Genomic DNA, 19013 nt, shown 5'->3' with positions numbered 1-19013 from the left:
TCTAAAAGTCATGTTGTAAACTGATTAAAAACATAATGTGGCCTTTGCAGGAGATGGCAGCTACAAGGTCCAGGAGGACCAAATTAAAAACTAAAGAAGCAGCAGCCACGTCTGTATGTCCTCATATTCACTGCTGGTGTCATATTGTGTATTGAGAAGGATAGACAGAAGTTCAGTATTAGTCAGATTGGACCATATTTTGTGTCTGTATGTCCTCATATTTACTAGAGTACTGTCACTACAGTACAAACAGTGTTTCTCTTACTTCAGTACAGTCGGATTGGACCATAGTTTGTGTAAAAGCAATTGTGCAAATTTATGTATTTATAATCAAACTGTTTTCTTTGTTCCTCATAAGATTTCAACCGAGACGGATCCTCAGTTGAGACTTAATGACACCAATCAACAGGTAATTTATGTACCATTTAAAGGGGTGGTAAAACACGATTTCACTTTTCTAACTTAAGTTAGTGTGTAATGTTGCTGTTTGAGCATAAACAACATCTGCAAAGTTACAACGTTCAAAGTTTAAAGCAGGGTTCACCAATCTCGGTCCTGGAGGGCCGCTGTCCCTGCAGAGTTTAGCTCCAACCAGCTCCAACACACCTGTTTGAAAGTTTCTAGTATGTCTAGTGAGACCTTGATTAGCTGGTTCAGGTGTGTTTAATGGGGTTGGAGCTAAACTCTGCAGGACAGCGGCCCTCCAGGACCGAGATTGGTGAACCCTGGTTTAAAGCAAAGGGAGATATTTGCTTTTAAAGAAATCAATTTCTAAGAACTACAGAAAACGGCCGATAGGGACTACACGACATTCCTGCGGGCTTGCTGACATCACTAAGCCCAATATTTACATAAACCCCTCCTCTGGAAACACAATAAATAAAGGGGGCGAGGCCATTTTATGTTGCTTTGGAAAAGAGTTGTTGTGGCAGTAGAGTATCGTCGAAACGCTGTTATTTTCACCCAGATTGCAGGTCCACTTTGTTCAGTCTTCCTAAGAACGGTTACAATTTATTTTTAACTCGGCCCCTCATAATTATAATCCAAATGTCGTTCTCTATGCTGCACATTTTCCGGAGAAAAGCTTCCTCAATCTACGCGAGTTCAATGTAGGATTCGCAAACGGCATGTCCTGAAAGATCGAGCAGTTCCGACTTTAAAAACAGAAGCTGTTGTTTACAAGCCACAACCTGTAAGTATGATTTTTTCGTTGATGTGTTTTCCTGTAATAGTTCATATTGTTAATTGTACGTTGTAGCGAGGAAGTAAACGAAGGACAACGCTGTTTGGCTCCACAGACCAGTTTGTTAAATGCTAATTCATACGTATCCGACAAACACATACAAACTTCTGTTTAATATCACCAGCGCAGCGAACTTGGAATGTTTGAGGTTGTTGTCGTTTATGTGATCAGTGTAAATTATTATTTGATTATAGCTTTTATGTATTGTTTATCTACATGCTTGTTTATCTACAGGCATGCTAAACATGGTTTGTGTTTGATTTGGCTACTGTTGTAAAGCCAATGTTTAAGTGTTCGTATTGGGTTAATAGTTCTGGCGACAGATATTTAGCTAAAATCGTTATAAATATACAAAAGTAACAGTGTCATATAGCGATCACAATAGATCTGCAGTCTTAAAAAAAACATACCTTTCTGAAACGTCCTTTAACAGCCGTTCTTGAACGGGTTCTGCTCCACTAACATTCTCTCCACTAACATTCTCTGGGTCTGATTCGGGCTCATACTGGTGTGGCAATATTAACGCCGTTGTTTACTGAAGCACAAACTACCGGTAAGGGGTGTGACGTTTCCGAACAACGCGCACTTGGCGGTTAGCGAATCACAGCACACTGGGCCAGCTAACCAATCTGAGCCCATTGCGTATTTTTGAGGGCGGGGCTTCATAGAACCCGGAAATCATCCGACTGTTTTTACAAGGAGGGACAAAGCAGTGTAGAATAATGGTTAAATATGTGAAAAATAATGTGAATTTTTAACAATGAAGCATGAACACATGTTACAGTGCACCCCACAAACACAATCAAGCCTTCGAAAAAAGGTGTTTTACCACCCCTTTAAGTTTTGGCAAAATCATGTAGAATCTCCATACGTTGAATAGTTTTTCATGTAGATAAGATACTGTCCTCACACAAATCCATACCAGTGAGGACTTTGTGCTAGAGTACATTCTCACACACATTAATTGTTAATCTATGAATTCATCTGTATTATCTGTTATTCTGAAATGAATCTTCATTAAACTCCTTTTTTCTCTCTCCCACAAGATCTCTACTCTTGATCCTCAGCTTACACTTTATGATCCCTCTCAACAGGTAATGTTTACCATTGGAAATTTGCGTTTATTTCTAATGTTTTTTTTAATTGTCAAAGACGTATTGATTTCTAATCCAATAAGGCTTTTAGAGTAAATGGTTAGTTATAAGAAATGTTTTCATATTTCTCATAAAGCAGTACACATGATTTTCTGCTTATCTGTGTTTACAAATAGTGGTCGACCGATATGGGATTTTTAATGGCCGATGCCGATGCCGATATTGAGAAAGCAATCTGGCCGATATGAGGCCGATACAATACATGTGAATACAGTAAATGAGAGACATAAAGAATATTGGTGAAACTAAATGAACATTTATTGTACATACTATTTATGCAAAATTCTTTTTGCAATAAAAAATATTTACTAAGAAATTAAAATGTAAACAAAAAGTTAAGATAACACTTCAATAAATAAAGTTTTAGTGCAACTTCTTGTCTGCTTTAATATTTACAGTCATTTTTTCAGTCACATAAATAATTACTGTTGCTTACTGCAGGTTACAAATAACATTTATCATTAATGAACCAATCAAAACAATATTCATAAATTAATGACAAAATAGTATGTGAAATTAAATTACATTTTATGTACAATACAAAATATAAATCTCACATAGTTTATTTACACTATTTACTTTAAAATAGTTTAAATAGTTCAACCTTTTTTTAAGGTTGTTTTACTTCAAGTATATTCAAATAATAATGATTTATGTGTTTAGTTTTGCTTGTTTGTTTCTTTAAAACGTTGCAAGCCGTCACATGTATTTGCATGACATACATGAACATATGAAAATGTATACTACACACGATATTACGCCAATCATGGATAAATAAATACAGTAGATAGTGAATAACATTTTCAAGGATTTATTTCCAAACGTAATATTATTACATAGTGTTCTCTTCTCATCCACCTCACGCGACCAACTGATCTGTAATGCACGCGACTCAGCTTTTCCGTGCACGCGAGTCCGTTGGAAAACAGTGTCTAGTAACCCGAGAACAACACGCGTATCTGAGGAACAGCCAGTCACAGGATTTTTGACTGTTTGTGAGGTAAAATGTTTTCAGTTGTGTTTGAATTCGTTTATATCACATCTGTGACCCCCACTGGAGCTACCGCTGGGCTGCGGATCTGACATATCACGGTACTGTTTGAATAGACTCTGCTGCACGCCGGAGTGTTTTTGTGTGTAACACAATGTAGCGTCAGGTTAGAAAGCGAATGCGAACGGTCATTTACTGTGTCTGTCAGATGTCTGCTTCACTTCTGAGTGGCTTGTTTTACGTTGCTGGGCGGAGCAGAGCGAGTGTATTCAGTTCATTCACGTTCGCTCTGTTCGCGTCAGTGGAAAAAAGCGCTAATGCACAGTCACAAACTGTTTTGAAATATATCGGCCAAACGGAAAGATTTATCGGCCGATGCCGATATCTAAAAAATTCCAAATATCGGCCGATATATTGGCCTCGGCGATATATCGGTCGACCACTATTTACAAATGTTTAAAAATATTTCATAGGTGATATCTGAGACAGAACAAGACACCAAGGGTTTTGTCAGCGGTGAGGCAGATGATGGATCAGAGAAGGTGATTTTAATTTGTGTGTGTGAATGTAACCTAGAAAGGGTTTGCCTAAGGTAAGGGAACCCTGCTCCTGGAGAGCCTCTGCCCAACAGAGTTTAGGTTCCACACTAATTTAACACTGCTGTTTGAAATGGTCATGTTCACAATAGCTAGACATGTAATCATTTCTATGAGCACTCAGCCAATATGTACCATGGTATTTAGAGAAGTCTCAGCAGATTTTTCACTACAGTCAGATTGGACCATATTTTGTGTCTGTATGTCCTCATATTTACTAGAGTACTGTCACTACAGTACAAACAGTGTTTCTCTTACTTCAGTACAGTCGGATTGGACCATAGTTTGTGTAAAAGCAATTGTGCAAATTTATGTATTTATAATCAAACTGTTTTCTTTGTTCCTCATAAGATTTCAACCGAGACGGATCCTCAGTTGAGACTTAATGACACCAATCAACAGGTAATTTATGTACCATATAAGTTTATAACGATACAGCAAACCCACGATTCGGATCGTATCATGATTTTCGACCAAAGATTTGATACAAACCGCAATGATTTTTTCTTCTTCTTATTAATTATTATTCTATTGTTTATTAATAAACAAGTGTTTTCTGTGTCAAAGATGAAGTTGACTATGCTGACTCGCGATCTTCGCAGTAGTGAACTCGCCGGAGAGAAATGCACATACGGATTACATGTGCCGAGAGCAGTCTGTTTTCTGTCTTTCGTTTTGAATTGTTTTGTTTAAAAGTAGGCTACACATTCCAAGCTTTCTATCGATATATGTCTCAGGTCTGTGAGGCAAGTAGCTTATATGCTGAGTTTCGGTTCATTTATGAGACGAGCTCCAGTTCACGCGCCTGCGCCTCCTTGTCCTGATTATTTTGCCTGCTATATTTCCTTATTTATTAAATCCATTCAATTGGTTGATGAAACATTGATTAAAATTAAGATAACAAAATTTAACAATTCACTTTAAAGAAAGGCTTTCTACAAAAACAAATTTAATGAAGTGGTCAATCATGTCTGCCCACTCGTCTCCTGATATACTGCGCATCTTATGATCTTACTCACGCTTTTCACTTTTCATATAATCAACATAGATGAAATTAAAAAGTGTATTATTTTATTTAAACATAAATATGAAACTAAATCGTTTTCTTTAATGACTGGGCTACAACATGTAGGCCTATAAGCCTACAGTACAGAGACATTCAATGTCGGAGCGGGATTTGAGTGAACGCCGTCTTATCGGTGAGCAGGTACGATTTTCAAACAATCATCGACTATTATTTTACTTGATATGCCAATCCTTAATATTTGGTGTTTTAAATGCGTATTTGAGGTCTCTGTGAAAGTTTGAAAGCTTCTAGTGCCGCTTTTAAAGTGCTCACGTCCGGAACAGAGAACTGTCACATCCTTAACATTGTTTTTTCCTCATAAATGCGAAACACGATAAATAATTCGTAGAAAGTTCTGTGGAGAGCCAACCCTTCTTCATTCAGTGGGTAGTATTACTTTTGGTTTGCGCAGTTTAATTCACAGAATTACAAAAAAAAATTTTGCCACCTAAAAGTTAAAGATTTTTTGTGTCACGTCCGTATAGCCTATTTCCCTTATATTAAATATAAAAAGCATGTGTAAACTGATATTTTTCTAATGTCTGGACTCCTTTATTAAGGGAGTATGGATATATAAACAGACGTTTCAATATATTGGTATTAAATGCGTTTTCTGAGAATTTATATTTCAAGTTTTGACTGCAAATGTCACGTCTCCCAATAGTAATTTAAAGATGTGGTAGCTTTGGATCTAGAAGGGAAGGATGACTCTAGGAGTTGGAAGGGTGTGTCGCGATTCTGCCTTCTCACAACGCAACACAGGATCGTAGATCTGAGTATCAGTACATTCTCACACACATTAACCCTCTGGGGTCTGAGGTGTTTTGGGGGTCCTTGAGATGTTTTGTCATGCCCTGACATTTGTGCTTTTTTCAGTTGCTTATAAACATATTAATGGCAAAGGTATAATTACACTCTATTTAGCACAAACAGGGCTACCATAATATGTGAGCAACATGTGTGTACATGTTTGTATTTTTGAGAGAATAATGTTTATGCATGGTTATTGAAAAAACAAAAAATTAAAGTTTCTGAAATAAGGCCAAAAAAACACATACTAAATATGTGTCCACAAGACTTTTGAATAATAGATGTTGTCGCCAAGAGTTTTTTCTTCAAAATGATCTGAAAATCATCCTGCCTAATCATTCACATAAAACAATACATTGATTTAAACTTTGTAAGACACATTTTGTTTGGAAAGGCAATATGCATGGGGGCGTGATTCACACCTGAGAAGACAACGACCCGCATAATGAGCCGCATAACGAGCCTTTCATTCAGGTGTGTTGCAATATAGTTTGGTAAAAGCTAAACTAGTAGATGTGTTCATGTAAAAATAACATGTTTACTAATGTAAGTGCAAGTGTTAACGAAAGGCACAAATGCACGCTGTTGTTCACAGCTGTAGTAAACATCTGTGCCGTTCATTCATTCACACACAGACACATTCATATTCAAACAGTCTTTTTGCGTTTACCGACACTATTGCATATCGTGATTAGAACAAAGCACTTAAGAATAAAAAACTTACTACAGTCCTCTGAATAGCTGAATCCGTTTGTCCTCGATGTGAAACTAAATTATTCCTAAGGATTATTCCTCACAGCGAAGCAAGATGACATAAAGGGCACAAGTCTGATTAAACTCGCAGTGTGTTTTATCCAGCTGATGTGGGCGTTGACACGTTTGCGTGGATCTCTTCAGATAATTTGCGTTTGAATAGCGCGTGCTCTCTGTGGGCGTTTACATTAATACTTAATGAGCTATAATGAGCTGAGATGAGAACGACTGACATCTCTCTCTTTTCATACAGATTACATAAACTGAGAATATTTTTTTTTATATATATATATAAATGACTTCATTTAAAAGAAGTTAATTCAAGCTTTATGCCTGTGTGTCTGTATGCCTGTTTGACTGAGGATTTGCTGAGTTACAGTTCATTTTCGGACGCGTTTCAAAATGCACTGACAGAAAGAAGGCAGAACTCGCATGTTTATTTTTCTTTATTTGGCAAAAAGCACAACACTTAGTTTTTATTGTGAGTATACACAAAAAATAGGATCGAATGATATATAACACTTGTATGCAAGATCAAAATCGAGTATTTTGAGTCTCTTTTGCACTGATAAGAAAAAAAGCGAGCAGATCACGCCGGGGTGATTGCCGACCCCAGAGGGTTAATTGTTACAACTTCAAATAGATTTTCCCCACTCAGTGAAACACCCACTTAGAATCCTGTTGAACGTGCCCTAGTTATTGGCGATTCTATTACACGGAACGTGAAAATAGAGACACCAGCCACCATAGTCACATGTTTGCCGGGAGCCAGAGTGCCTGACATCAAAGCAAATTTAAAAGTGCTGGCTAATTCTAATCGTAAATTCTCTAAGATTATTATTCACGTCGGCGCTAATGATGTTAGACTCCGCCAGTCGGAGATCACCAAAATTAACATTAAAGAGGTGTGTGAACTTGCAAGTACGATGTCAGGCACTGTAATTTGCTCTGGCCCCCTTCCTGTTCGCAGGAGTGATGAGATAGTTAGTTAGTAGATTGTCCTCACTCAATGACTGGCTGTCTCGGTGGTGTCCCCAAAATAATTTAATCTAAATTAAGCTTTGGTACCGAAATTGGTACCGAGAACTGTGGATTTTCACTGGTATTGGTACCGAATACAAAAATTTTGGTACCGTGACAACACTAGTAGCTCTGTTAGCTCGGTAATTTAGACAAGGCTGTTGACAGAGTAACGTTAACGTTGGTAATGGCTGTTATGTTTTTTTTTTTTTCAATGACATTTGTTGTTACATGTTCATTGCTGGATTTAAGGAAAAACATCAACCAATATTGCATATCCATAATTATTATAATTGATATAATTAAAGAATACTTACACTATAACGTAAATTAGAAGTGTAACGCAAAAAAACTGGATTTTTACACCTATTTAGAATTTTACTCGAATACAAATACAAATACTTTTCCCCCCTCAACAAATACAAATACAGATACAAATACCGGCTGCTTTGCACATCCCTACTAGAAATGTAATCATGGTATTTAGAGAAGTCTCAGCAGATTTTTATAACAAGGAATTAGGCTAATATTCTTTTTTTTTCAACAGAATTGCAAACATGATGTAATCTCCACGGCAGTATCAACTTTGAATAAATGTAACAGCTGTAGTGGACCCTTTTCTGCTTTTAAGTGGATTGGTGTAAGGTGTAAGGGTAAGTATTTTGTTCTTATAAGTAATATATTTTCTTTATTCCTTTCTTTTTTTTTTATATAAGACTCTCCATTTCTCTGCATATGACCCGCCCGCCATCCGCTGATTGTTTTGCGGTCTATGGACGATGCAATGCTCTGCTGATGCGAGCCACAAGAAAGCCCTTGTCTGTTCTAGAAAGAATGCAGCAAAGATATTTAATGCTATTAAGGGCTGGGCGATAAATAGATTTTATCGATTAATTCGAATGTGCAGTTTACGTAGATTTTTTTGAATGAAAATCAGTTTTCTCTTTAACATTCGCCGACACTCCCCTCTGGGCTCCCGTAGCTCCGAACGGGCTCAGCTCTTCCCCCGCGTGTTTGGCATAGACAGTGTTGGGAAAGTTCACTTTCTACATGAACTAGTTCAAAGTTCAGTTCACAAATTTTAAAATGAACAAGTTCAGTTCATACTCAAAATTTTGAACTAAGTTCACAGTTCCAAAAATGAACTAGTTCAAAAAATAGTTCATAGTTCTATTTTCCATGTTGCTGCGAGATTATTTTTCTAAATGATTGCCACAGCCCATATAGAACCACAGACAATTATTTTATCAGTTTTAACACTGAAGCTATGCGTCAGATTTTTCCCATCCTCACCGACCTTGTCATAAAACTCGTTTAAATGATCATCATAGGACGCCTCTGTCAGGATTCCATCTCCACCTCTCCGCCCATTCATCAAGTCACCCGTTCACTCTCCCCTGACTACTGATCACCGTCACCTGTGTCCCATCACCAGCACTCCCCATATAACCCACAGTCAACCTTCACTCAGTGTCTGGTCTCGTCATTACATGACCCACAGACTCCCGAACACTTACCTGGATACCTACCTGCCATTCATCCTCTCCGATCCGTCCTGCCTGCCATTCTGTTCTGCCTTCAGCCCGATATCATCTGCAAAGAGAAAGAAAGAGAAAGACATTACCAACCAGCTAAGCATCCACTGTTATTCTGTGTTGCTGTTACTCCCCTTCTGTCTGCATCTCTGCACTATCTGCAATAAAAGCATTAACCTTACCATCTTGTCTGCATCCTCATTTATGGTGCTGGAGGAGTCCACCGCGGATATCATCCTGGGACGGCCATGGTTAATACAACATCAGCCAACACTCCACTGGGAATCCGGAGAGGTTCTTCGTTGGGGTGAAGATTGTCACGTATCCTGTTTTAGTTCTATCAAGAAAACTCGACCTTCAGCTCGTTCCAAGTCATCCATGGGTGAGTTCAGTTTCCCTGTCTGTTCTACCTCGGTGGAAAGCCCCGAGCCACAGATTCAAGTCGAGATCCCAGTGGAGTACCGGGCGTTCCAGGATGTTTTCAGTAAGGTCCTGGCAACGAAGTTACCACCTCACCGGCCATGGGACTGCGCTATCGACTTGCTACCCGGAGCCATCCTTCCCAAGGGCCGCATTTATCCTCTGTCCATCCCGGAACAGAAGGCCATGGAGGAGTACGTTAAGGAAGCCCTGGAGCAGCAGTTCATTCGACCATCTACCTCCCCTGCCGCTTCGAGTTTCTTCTTCGTGGCCAAGAAGGACGGAGGCTTGCTGCCGTGCATCGATTATCGTCAACTGAACTCCCAAACCATAAAGTTCCGTTATCCCCTTCCTCTGGTCCCAGCCGCCCTGGAACAGCTTCGTGGTGCGAGCATCTTTTCTAAACTGGATCTTCGAAGTGCTTACAACTTGATTCGTATTCGACGAGGGGACGAGTGGAAGACCGCCTTCGTGACCCCCTCAGGCCACTACGAATACCGGGTTATGCCCTTCGGACTGTCCAGCGCTCCTGCAGTATTCCAGGGCTATATGAACGAGGTCCTTCGTGAGTTTCTCAACCGGTTCGTAGTGGTCTACATTGACGACATACTCATCTACTCTTCTTCCATGTCCGAGCACCGTCATCACGTCATTCAAGTTCTGGAGAAACTGAGAGAGCACCGATTATACTTGAAGTTGGAGAAGTGCGAATTCCATATATCTACCGTGCAATTCCTGGGTTACATCATCAATCAACACGGCATCCAAATGGACCAGAGGAAGGTGGAAACCATTCAGAACTGGCCACAACCCTCTACAGTAAAGGATCTCCAAAGATTCCTGGGCTTCGCAAACTTCTATAGACGATTCATCCAAAACTACAGTCAGATCAGTGCTCCTCTCACATCTGCTCTCAAGGGCCGGCCCAAGTCTCTGTCCTTATCCCCCGGTGCCATTCAAGCATTCCAGCATCTGAAGGACGCCTTAACCACAGCTCCTATCCTCGTCTATCCAGATCCTGATCTTCCATTTGTGGTTGAGGTGGACGCCTCTTCCACCGGGGTAGGAGCTGTCCTCTCTCAGCGGCAGGGTGAGTCACGTAAACTCCTTCCATGTGCCGCCTTCTCCAAAAAGCTGTCCCCGGCGGAGCGGAATTATGACATCGGTAACCAGGAACTGCTGGCCATCAAACTGGCCCTGGAGGAGTGGAGACACTGGCTGGAGGGAGCTAACCACCAGTTTGAGGTAATTACGGACCATCGCAACCTCAATACCTCAGAAAAGCCAAAAGACTGAACCCTCGTCAGGCCCGCTGGGCTCTCTTCTTTACCCGGTTTGATTTTGTAGTGTCGTACCGACCTGGAAGCAAGAACTGTAAGGCGGACGCACTCTCCTGGCTTCATCACGCATCTCAAGCCGACCCTCATCCTGAACCCATTCTCCCTCCAGCCATGATCCTCAGTCCCATCCTCTGGGACATCGACCAGCAGATCACCCAGGAGGTAGCACGCCAACCCGCTCCGCCGGGAGGTCCAGAAGGGCGACTCTACGTACCTCCACATCTTCGGACACCCCTTCTGGACTCAGCTCACACCGTTCCGGGCTCTGGACATCCGGGTAGCAAGCGTACCCTCTCGCTCCTAAGTCAACGGTACTGGTGGCCATCATCCATCTCCCAGGATGTGTCCAGATTCGTCCGCGGATGCTCAGTCTGTGCCATAACCAACACCCCGAGGAGACTTCCTGAGGCAAGCTAGTGCCATTACCTCTTCCTCGGCGACCATGGTCCCATATAACCATAGACTTCATGACTGATCTACCCAATTCAGAAGGCTTCACCTGCGTATTCGTCATTGTGGACCGGTTCTCCAAGGGGTGTAAACTAATTCCTCTACCTGGTCTTCCCACAGCCTTTGAATCCGCCGAAGCTCTCTTCAACCATGTCTTCAGGAATTTTCGGCATCCCTGAGGACATCGTCTCGGACAGGGGACCCCAATTCATCTCCCGGGTATGGCATGCCTTCTTTAAGCTCCTCGGGGTCACTGTCAGCCTCTCTTCTGGTTATCACCCTCAGACTAATGGACAGACTGAGCGGAAGATCCAGGAGATAGGAAGATATCTGCGTTCAGTACTGCCACCAGTACCAGGACAGCTGGAGCCTCTACCTCCCCTGGGCAGAATACGCTCAGAACTCCCTGCGGCAGAACACCACCGGGCTCACCCCCTTCCAATGTTTCCTCGGATATCAACCTCCACTCTTTCCCTGGTCGGGTGAGCCCTCGGAGGTTCCAGCTGTCGACTTCTGGTTCCATCAGAGTGAGAGCGTATGGGACTCAGCTCACGTGCACCTCCAACAGGCTGTTCGGAGGCACAAAGAACATGCGGACCGTCGTCGTCTTGATGCACCTCAGTATCAACCTGGACAGAAGGTATGGCTATCAACTCGAGACATCCGCCTCCGACTGCCTTGCCGTAAGCTGAGTCCTCGATTCATTGGACCATTCACCATCCAGAGGCAGTTGAACAAAGTCACTTACAGGCTCAACCTTCCTCCCCAGTATCGGATTTCCCCTTCTTTCCATGGACATCCTGGATCCTGCCCTATTGTCCCAGTTCCACGAAGACCATCCTGACCGTCCAGCACCCAGAGGTCGGGGTCGACCTCGCCACCGGCAGCGCTCTTCTCAGGCGTCAGGAGCCGCCTCGGGAGGGGGGGGTACTGTCAGGATTCCATCTCCACCTCCATGCTCATCTTCACCTCCGCCCACTCACTCTCTCTCTCCGCCCATTCATCAAGTCACCCGTTCACTCTCCCCTGACTACTGATCACCGTCACCTGTGTCCCATTACCAGCACTCCCCATATAACCCACAGTCACCCTTCACTCAGTGTCTGGTCTCGTCATTACATGACCCACAGACTCCCGAACACTTACCTGGATACCTACCTGCCATTCATCCTCTCCGATCCGTCCTGCCTGCCATCACCAGAGTCAGTAGACACTGGTGGCTGGTATTGCCAGATTGGGTTTTTTCCCCGCTACATATTAAGGCCGGTTTACGGTGTGTTTTAGCTGGGTTTTCGCCTGGAATGCTCTATAAAAATCTGGCATCCTATTGAACGAAGTTAAACTGAGAGAGCGTGGCGTTCACAGACACCAGAATGAACGAGTTCACAGTAACGTTCATCAGGCAGTAATACAGTACGTTCAGTTCACGTTCACCCAAAATATGAACGAGTTCATGAACTATCGTTCAATGAACGCGTTCAGGCACAACACTGGGCATAGAGATACACAAACACGGCAAGACCGCGGCAGCACAAACACACCCGCCAAAAAACAACCTACAGTCTTACAAACTGAATCCGCAGAGCTGCCAACTCTCACGAATTCACTGTGAGACTCACGCAATCGTCACTTTTTAAACGCTCTCACGCCACATCCATTTTCTCACGCAGATAAAATTCGCGAAGCAAAGAGGACACTGACACCGACAGACAAGACAGAGGTTGCTATTGCTATGAAACAAATTCTCAGCTCTCAGATTCTGTTGATTTAATTACGAAATTCAAACAATAAACACCATTTTATATAAACACACATAGCCAATTTTTGTCATTTGTATGGCTATGACTAATTTGATGCTCGTTAACTCATAATTCGATCCTGCGACTTTAGCCGGGGTTTCACAGGCGGGGTCACATATACTAACCGTCACACCCCTACAAATGACCATATGTTTATTTTATCCTCTGTCTAGTTTGCTCCTGCTTTTGGCATAAAAGTTGCTATGATAAGCATGTGAAGCCCAACCCTGACCCTTTAACACCGGTAAGTGTATTTGATCAAATTCTCTCTAAATGAATTGATTAACCCAAAAATGAACATTTACTAATTATTTCCTATCATGGCTTTTTGATTAAAAACAAATGTCATGTGTATGTTTGATGGCCAGGGATCGAGTAAATAACTTTTTTTTACTTTTGGGTTAACTTTTCCTTCCTGAAGTTTTTATTTTTTAGATGTGTAAAAAAATTTCTCCCCCCCAGAATTCTGAAGAACAGTTTTCCTGTGAGGACTTTTCCGATCAGGACTATATACCTGATTCTTTAGACAGTTCAGAAGAGAGCACAGTTTCTTTACAACTTGAGCATCCTAAACAAATCTCGAACAAACAAATCTCGAACAAACAAAATGTGTCCTGCATTGAATCAACTGGAGAAATTAAAAATGGCAGGCAATGTCAAGAAAATCTCATAGTTACACATTCTCTGCTGAAAGATCCAGTTCAAGTATCAGATGTCCACAATACAAAAATGACTAGTAGTACTGATGAAAAGTCCGTAGAGGATAGCACAAGAACAGGAGAAAATCCATGTGTACAGTCGTCTAATGTATCCTCTCCAGTAAACAAAAATAATTACTGCTACATTTGTGACAAACCACAGTCGAAATTTGCAAGGCACTTAAAAATCCACGAAACAACAAACGTGGATGTTGCTCGGGCCTTGGCACTGCCAAAATGTTCAAAAGAACGCAAACAAATGCTGGACAAACTGAGGAACAAAGGGAACTATGAACACAATGCTGGGGTTTTATCGAGTGGGACTGGGTTGTTAAAACTCAGACGGACACCCAAGAATAAATATAAATCAGAAGATTATGTTCCTTGCATGTACTGCCATGCCATGTTTCTCCGGAGAGATCTGTGGCGACACATTCGAAATTGCCTTTCCAAACCAGTGGAAGTGGAAGCGGAACGGGCAGAGCCAGGAAGGACAAGGGTCTTATCATTGGCAACCATGTCTAACGCAACCCTGTGTCAACCAATATCACAGGGTGTTTGGAAGCTGTTGACTGTAATGAAGGATGATAACATCACTGCTGCCGTCCGGAGTGACTTCTGCATTCTTCAGCTGGCCCAATCGTTTTTTAATAAACATGGACAGGATCCCACTAAATTTGAGTATATTCGTCAGAAACTGCGGGAAGTTGGTAGACTTCTCCTGATCCTACAAAGAGAATTTAAAATACAGACGCTTGAGGATGCTGTTAAACCTGCAAATTTTTATGTGCTTATCCAAGCTGTCAAGAAGGTTTCCGGCTTTAATGATGAAAAGCACTCATACCAGACTCCAAGCCTTGCTCTCAAGTTGGGCCACTCACTGCAAAAGATCTGTGACATTGTACATTGCAGGGCTTTGATGGCAGAAGACACTGAGGGGATAAGGTCAACACAGACCTTCCAAAAACTGTACAGTACAAAGTGGGCTGAACTTATTTCCCACACAGCACTGATTACTTTAAGTGAGGCACATTTCAACAAACCCTCCACCATCCCATTCACAGAGGATGTTCAATGTCTTCACCGGCATCTGGAAAAGGTTGCAGATTCAGCATCTGAGAACTTGAAAAAAAACCAATCAGCACAAGCCTATGGGGAACTTTCCAGAGCAACACTTGCAAAAATAATTCTTTTCAACCGAAGGCGTGGAGGAGAGGTTGCTAAGATGAAACTAAAAAACTTCCTTGAAAGGGACACAGCTCCCCTCCATGCGGATGTTGCTACTGGCCTAACAAAATTCGAAAAAAAACTCTGTGCACATTTTAGTCGGGTTGAGATTAGGGGGAAAAGGGGTCGAAAGGTTGCAGTTTTACTATCGCCAGACATGGTTGATGCCTTAACACACCTCGTTAGCCAAAGAAAAGAGTGTGGAGTTCCTGAAGAAAATGCATTCCTCTTTGCGAGACCAAGTTGTTTGACTCCTTATCGAGGACAAGATTGTCTGAGGGTTTATGCCAATGAGTGTGGAGCAAAACAACCTGAATTCCTCAAATCAACACAACTGCGAAAGCATGTTGCAACTCTTTCTCAGGTGTTAAACTTAAAAAATCACGAACTCGACCAAGTTGCAGACTTTCTGGGCCATGATATTCGTGTGCACCGAGAGTACTATCGACTTCCAGAGGCCACAACACAGTTAGCCAAGATATCAAAACTGTTACTTGCACTGGAGAAAGGCACCCTTGCAAATCTTCAGGGGAAAACGCTTGAAGAAATTGAAATTGAAGGTATGCAGGATAATCCTTTATATGCAGACCTTAGATCAGGGTTCTCCAACCCTGCTCCCACAGTAATTATCAAGCAACCCTGAAACACCTTGATTAACTGATTTAGGAGGATTTGATTGAGGTTGGAGCTGAGATCTTCAGGACGTTAGCTCTCCAGGAACAGGGATGGAGACCTCTGCCTTAAGCCCGGGACACACTGCACGATTTTTGGCTGTCTCAGACAAAAGATTGCCATCGTGAAACAATCATGGCAATTTCTGAGATCTGACCCCTGTCAATGGAAAAAAATGGAAAAAGTACCTTCCATGGAAATAATCTGGTTCATCCAGTTGATAATTCATCAAGTGGTTCATTCATCACAAATAAAGTATGTTCCAAATTAGTGAAATAATGAGATTCCAAAATACATGGCTAAAAATGACTAAATTTGGGAGTATTAGCATGTCAAACCGCAATACCACAATATCATGAAAGAGCATTCAGACGATGATTGATGAGCCAGTCAAAGATTAGAGCCAGTCAAAGATTAGAACCACAATGTTTAATGTATGGTGAAAACAATGGTCATTACAAAATGATCACAATTTCAATTAAACGTACTAGTCATCATCGTCCTTGGTATCAGACTCTGACAGCTGTGGAGCGGGCTCTTCCTCAAGGTTGATTGTTATCGGGTTTGCAGCTTGCACAAGTTAGTGCACCTCAGACTGTTGGCGAGGCAAGTGCAATCCGGTAGCTTGCACGACCTGGTGCACTTGTAGGATAGTAGCTGAAGGAAAGCATAAGGTGCTGGGGCACCTCGCATCAACTGGATTGTCGGCTGCCCTTCTTCATCTGTGTTCCACCCATGCTCCTCGGGACTTGGCACAGCCGGCATGGTTTCCAGAGACTGCCTCCAGATAGCAGCCTGGTAGTTGGCTCGGATGGCGTGCATGAGAAGGCAATCTTCGCATGGAGGAAGCTGGCTGGATTCAACCTCTCCACGCCTTACACAGAGTAGTTGGTAGCGAAGAGCGTTGACCTCTGCAGTGCTGGTTGATGGCACATACATCTTACAGATGGTTGCCTCTTCCCAGTGCTCTTTATCCAGTGTGGCACGCTGGAGAAAAGAGCCCAGGAGCAAAGAAGTTCCAGCTTTGAAAAATCATCAATTATGAATACTTCCACCTGTTCACCCTTCAAACATGGAACCTCTCACAGCTGTAGCCAATAATGGCCCATGGAGGTCACTATAAATCTGGGATCTGTGCTTCACTTAAAAAAAAGATGGTCCTGGGTGCAGACAACCCCAGGACAAGGTGAAGAAGCACAGGGAGGCCTAGAGTGAGACTGGCTGAAAAGAAAGACACAGTTAATCTTGTAGCCTCTGCTTTACCAACTTTGCCTTTTGTTTTTTCCTGTCTTCCCCCTTCAAGGAGGCCTAGAGTTCAAGCAGACGGTAGGAACACCGCTGTCACGAATACCCCAGACCGGGAAGAACCTAAGTTTCAATTTGGATCCCTTTTGGTCATCCTATATATTTTTTTGTTAAATAAAAGACCGTTTATGTTAATGCTGCCCCCGTCTCTCTTGTGGTTGTGTTTTGTGGCAGTTGAAACCTCTCCTTGCTTTTGGGCGTGTCACACCACCTTGAAGCAGTCTTCGCCACATGTGAGGTACAGAGTCTTGTCTTGGAGCTTCTCTCTGTGTTTGGGCTCTTTACATTCTTCAACCAAGTAGGCGATCAGGCTTGTCTTGTTGGTAGCGCTGGAGAGCAGTCTCCTCCACTGCTGGATCTTGTGGCCTGACACAATGTTCTTGAACTCTATTCCCGTGAGCCTTGGGGCAGACATCCTAGCAAGCAGCCAGGCTAGGTTCTTTGCCTTTGCCTCCTGGACCTGTGCACCATAGTCGACGTCAGCAGTTCCTGCTCCACTGATGGTCTCTTCCAGTCGGTCAATGTTGTCATATGCCAGCGTGGTGAAGATGCCTGGGTAGATGTTCGCTGGCAGTGGAGTACCATCCTTCGACAAATCATGAAGACACAGAAGACATCCTTCTGAAAACACAGAGCCGTGTCAACAACTTCCACCTGGGAATAGGAAACACTGTGACCGAGCCGATTCAGAGTGTGCACCAGTTCTGTGTTACCCATCAAAGATTTTATAGCAAATAGCATAAGAAGGTAGCCTGGAAATCCAGACCTAAATCTAAAAGATTAATGGTCTGGCATCGACTAATGAAAATCGGCCAGCTCGAGAGGCGGCACCAAGCATGCATTTGAAAATCTCACTGCACGCAATTGGATAACACTACGACCAATCACAACAAGTTATCGCTTAGCTACCAGCAGAGCTAACTGGTAGATTAGACTCTTACCGTATCCGGTCGGCAAAACAGCAAAAATGTCCTTCTTGCAAAATAACGATTCGAGCGCCGTCTTCTGTTCCTCTTTTAGAGAAAGTCTAAATCTTTCATTGTAGCGGCCAAAGACGTTTCAAACAAATGGTGTTCATCTATAGCCATCTTGCAATGTTTACTAATGACTTCGACGTCACAACGCTGTCATCATCTCGCCTCTGTCCCGCCTATATCAGATAACCCAATGTGATTGGTGCAGCTCAGATAGAGGGGCCTATTTAACGAGCATCATTACTCGACACCAGAGTAACTTTCTGAGCAAATTCAACTTATGCTCTCTCGAGAACTCTGGATTTCCAGGGTAATAAGAAGGTGCTTTGGCGGTTTGATCCGGACACAGGTGACAGCCAGGACTAGATCACTGCCAAAGGAGGTATCAAGTCGCTAGACTCTTTCAGGAGGACTTCTGCGCTCACTGCCTCCAGTCAGAAGTGTATGCATGAGTCACGGGTCACAGATTCAGGAATGATGCCTTCATCTCGTTCTACATCTGGTGGCCACACCTGCTTGGTGTCGTGGTTTTTTATGTCGTTTCTCATCAGCACTGCCACTTTCGTTACAACATCCTCAGATTTGATAAATCTGGCATGCTGTAGTTCAGTGGTTCTCAAACCTGTTCTGGAGTACCCCCAACACTGCACGTTTTCTCTGTCTCCCGAATCAAACACACCTGATTCAACTCATCTCATTAACCCATGTGATAAGTTGGGGGTACTCTAGGACAGGTTTGGGAACCACTGCTGTAGTTCCATCTTTAAAGAGTGCACGGTTTTCACGAGCTCGGCCATGGTCAGGCTATCGGGATAGAGAAGAAGCCTCCCATTGTCATCAGGTATGATATGAATGGACCCACTCTACGGTGAAGGTGTTTCTTGGTTGAGGACTTGATCTCGGTGACGGCAAGGGCCTTCATGGATCTTTCATTGTAGCGGCCAAAGACGTTTCAAACAA

General features: G+C 42.6%; 1 protein-coding gene and 1 long non-coding RNA gene across 6 annotated transcripts in view; one reads left to right on the top strand and one right to left on the bottom strand.

The window, feature by feature from the left end:
• The window catches only part of LOC307164073, a 49885-nt gene that overhangs the window by 17263 nt on the left and 13609 nt on the right, over positions 1-19013 (bottom strand). The gene's annotated exons all lie outside the window — the stretch shown is intronic.
• Positions 1-19013, top strand: part of LOC307163222 (uncharacterized protein) — a 31677-nt gene that overhangs the window by 884 nt on the left and 11780 nt on the right. For 3 of the 5 annotated variants that reach the window (XM_079879223.1, XM_079879222.1, XM_079879220.1), the window contains exons 2-6: positions 51-113; positions 359-409; positions 2290-2337; positions 4336-4386; positions 8181-8286. In XM_079879223.1, the coding sequence (XP_079735349.1) occupies positions 54-113; positions 359-409; positions 2290-2337; positions 4336-4386; positions 8181-8286 (316 nt within the window). In that variant the 5' untranslated portion in view covers positions 51-53. Of the gene's footprint in view, positions 1-50; positions 114-358; positions 410-2289; positions 2338-3861; positions 3931-4335; positions 4387-8180; positions 8287-19013 lie in introns of all 5 variants that reach the window. The other 2 variants (XM_079879221.1, XM_079879219.1) reach the window with 1 other exon arrangement.

The sequence above is a fragment of the Squalius cephalus genome (assembly GCF_949319135.1).
Source record: "Squalius cephalus genome assembly, chromosome: 1".
Taxonomy (NCBI): Eukaryota; Metazoa; Chordata; class Actinopteri; order Cypriniformes; family Leuciscidae; genus Squalius; species Squalius cephalus.
Note: the sequence above shows the minus strand (reverse complement) of the source record. Positions and strands in the feature narration are given on the sequence as shown.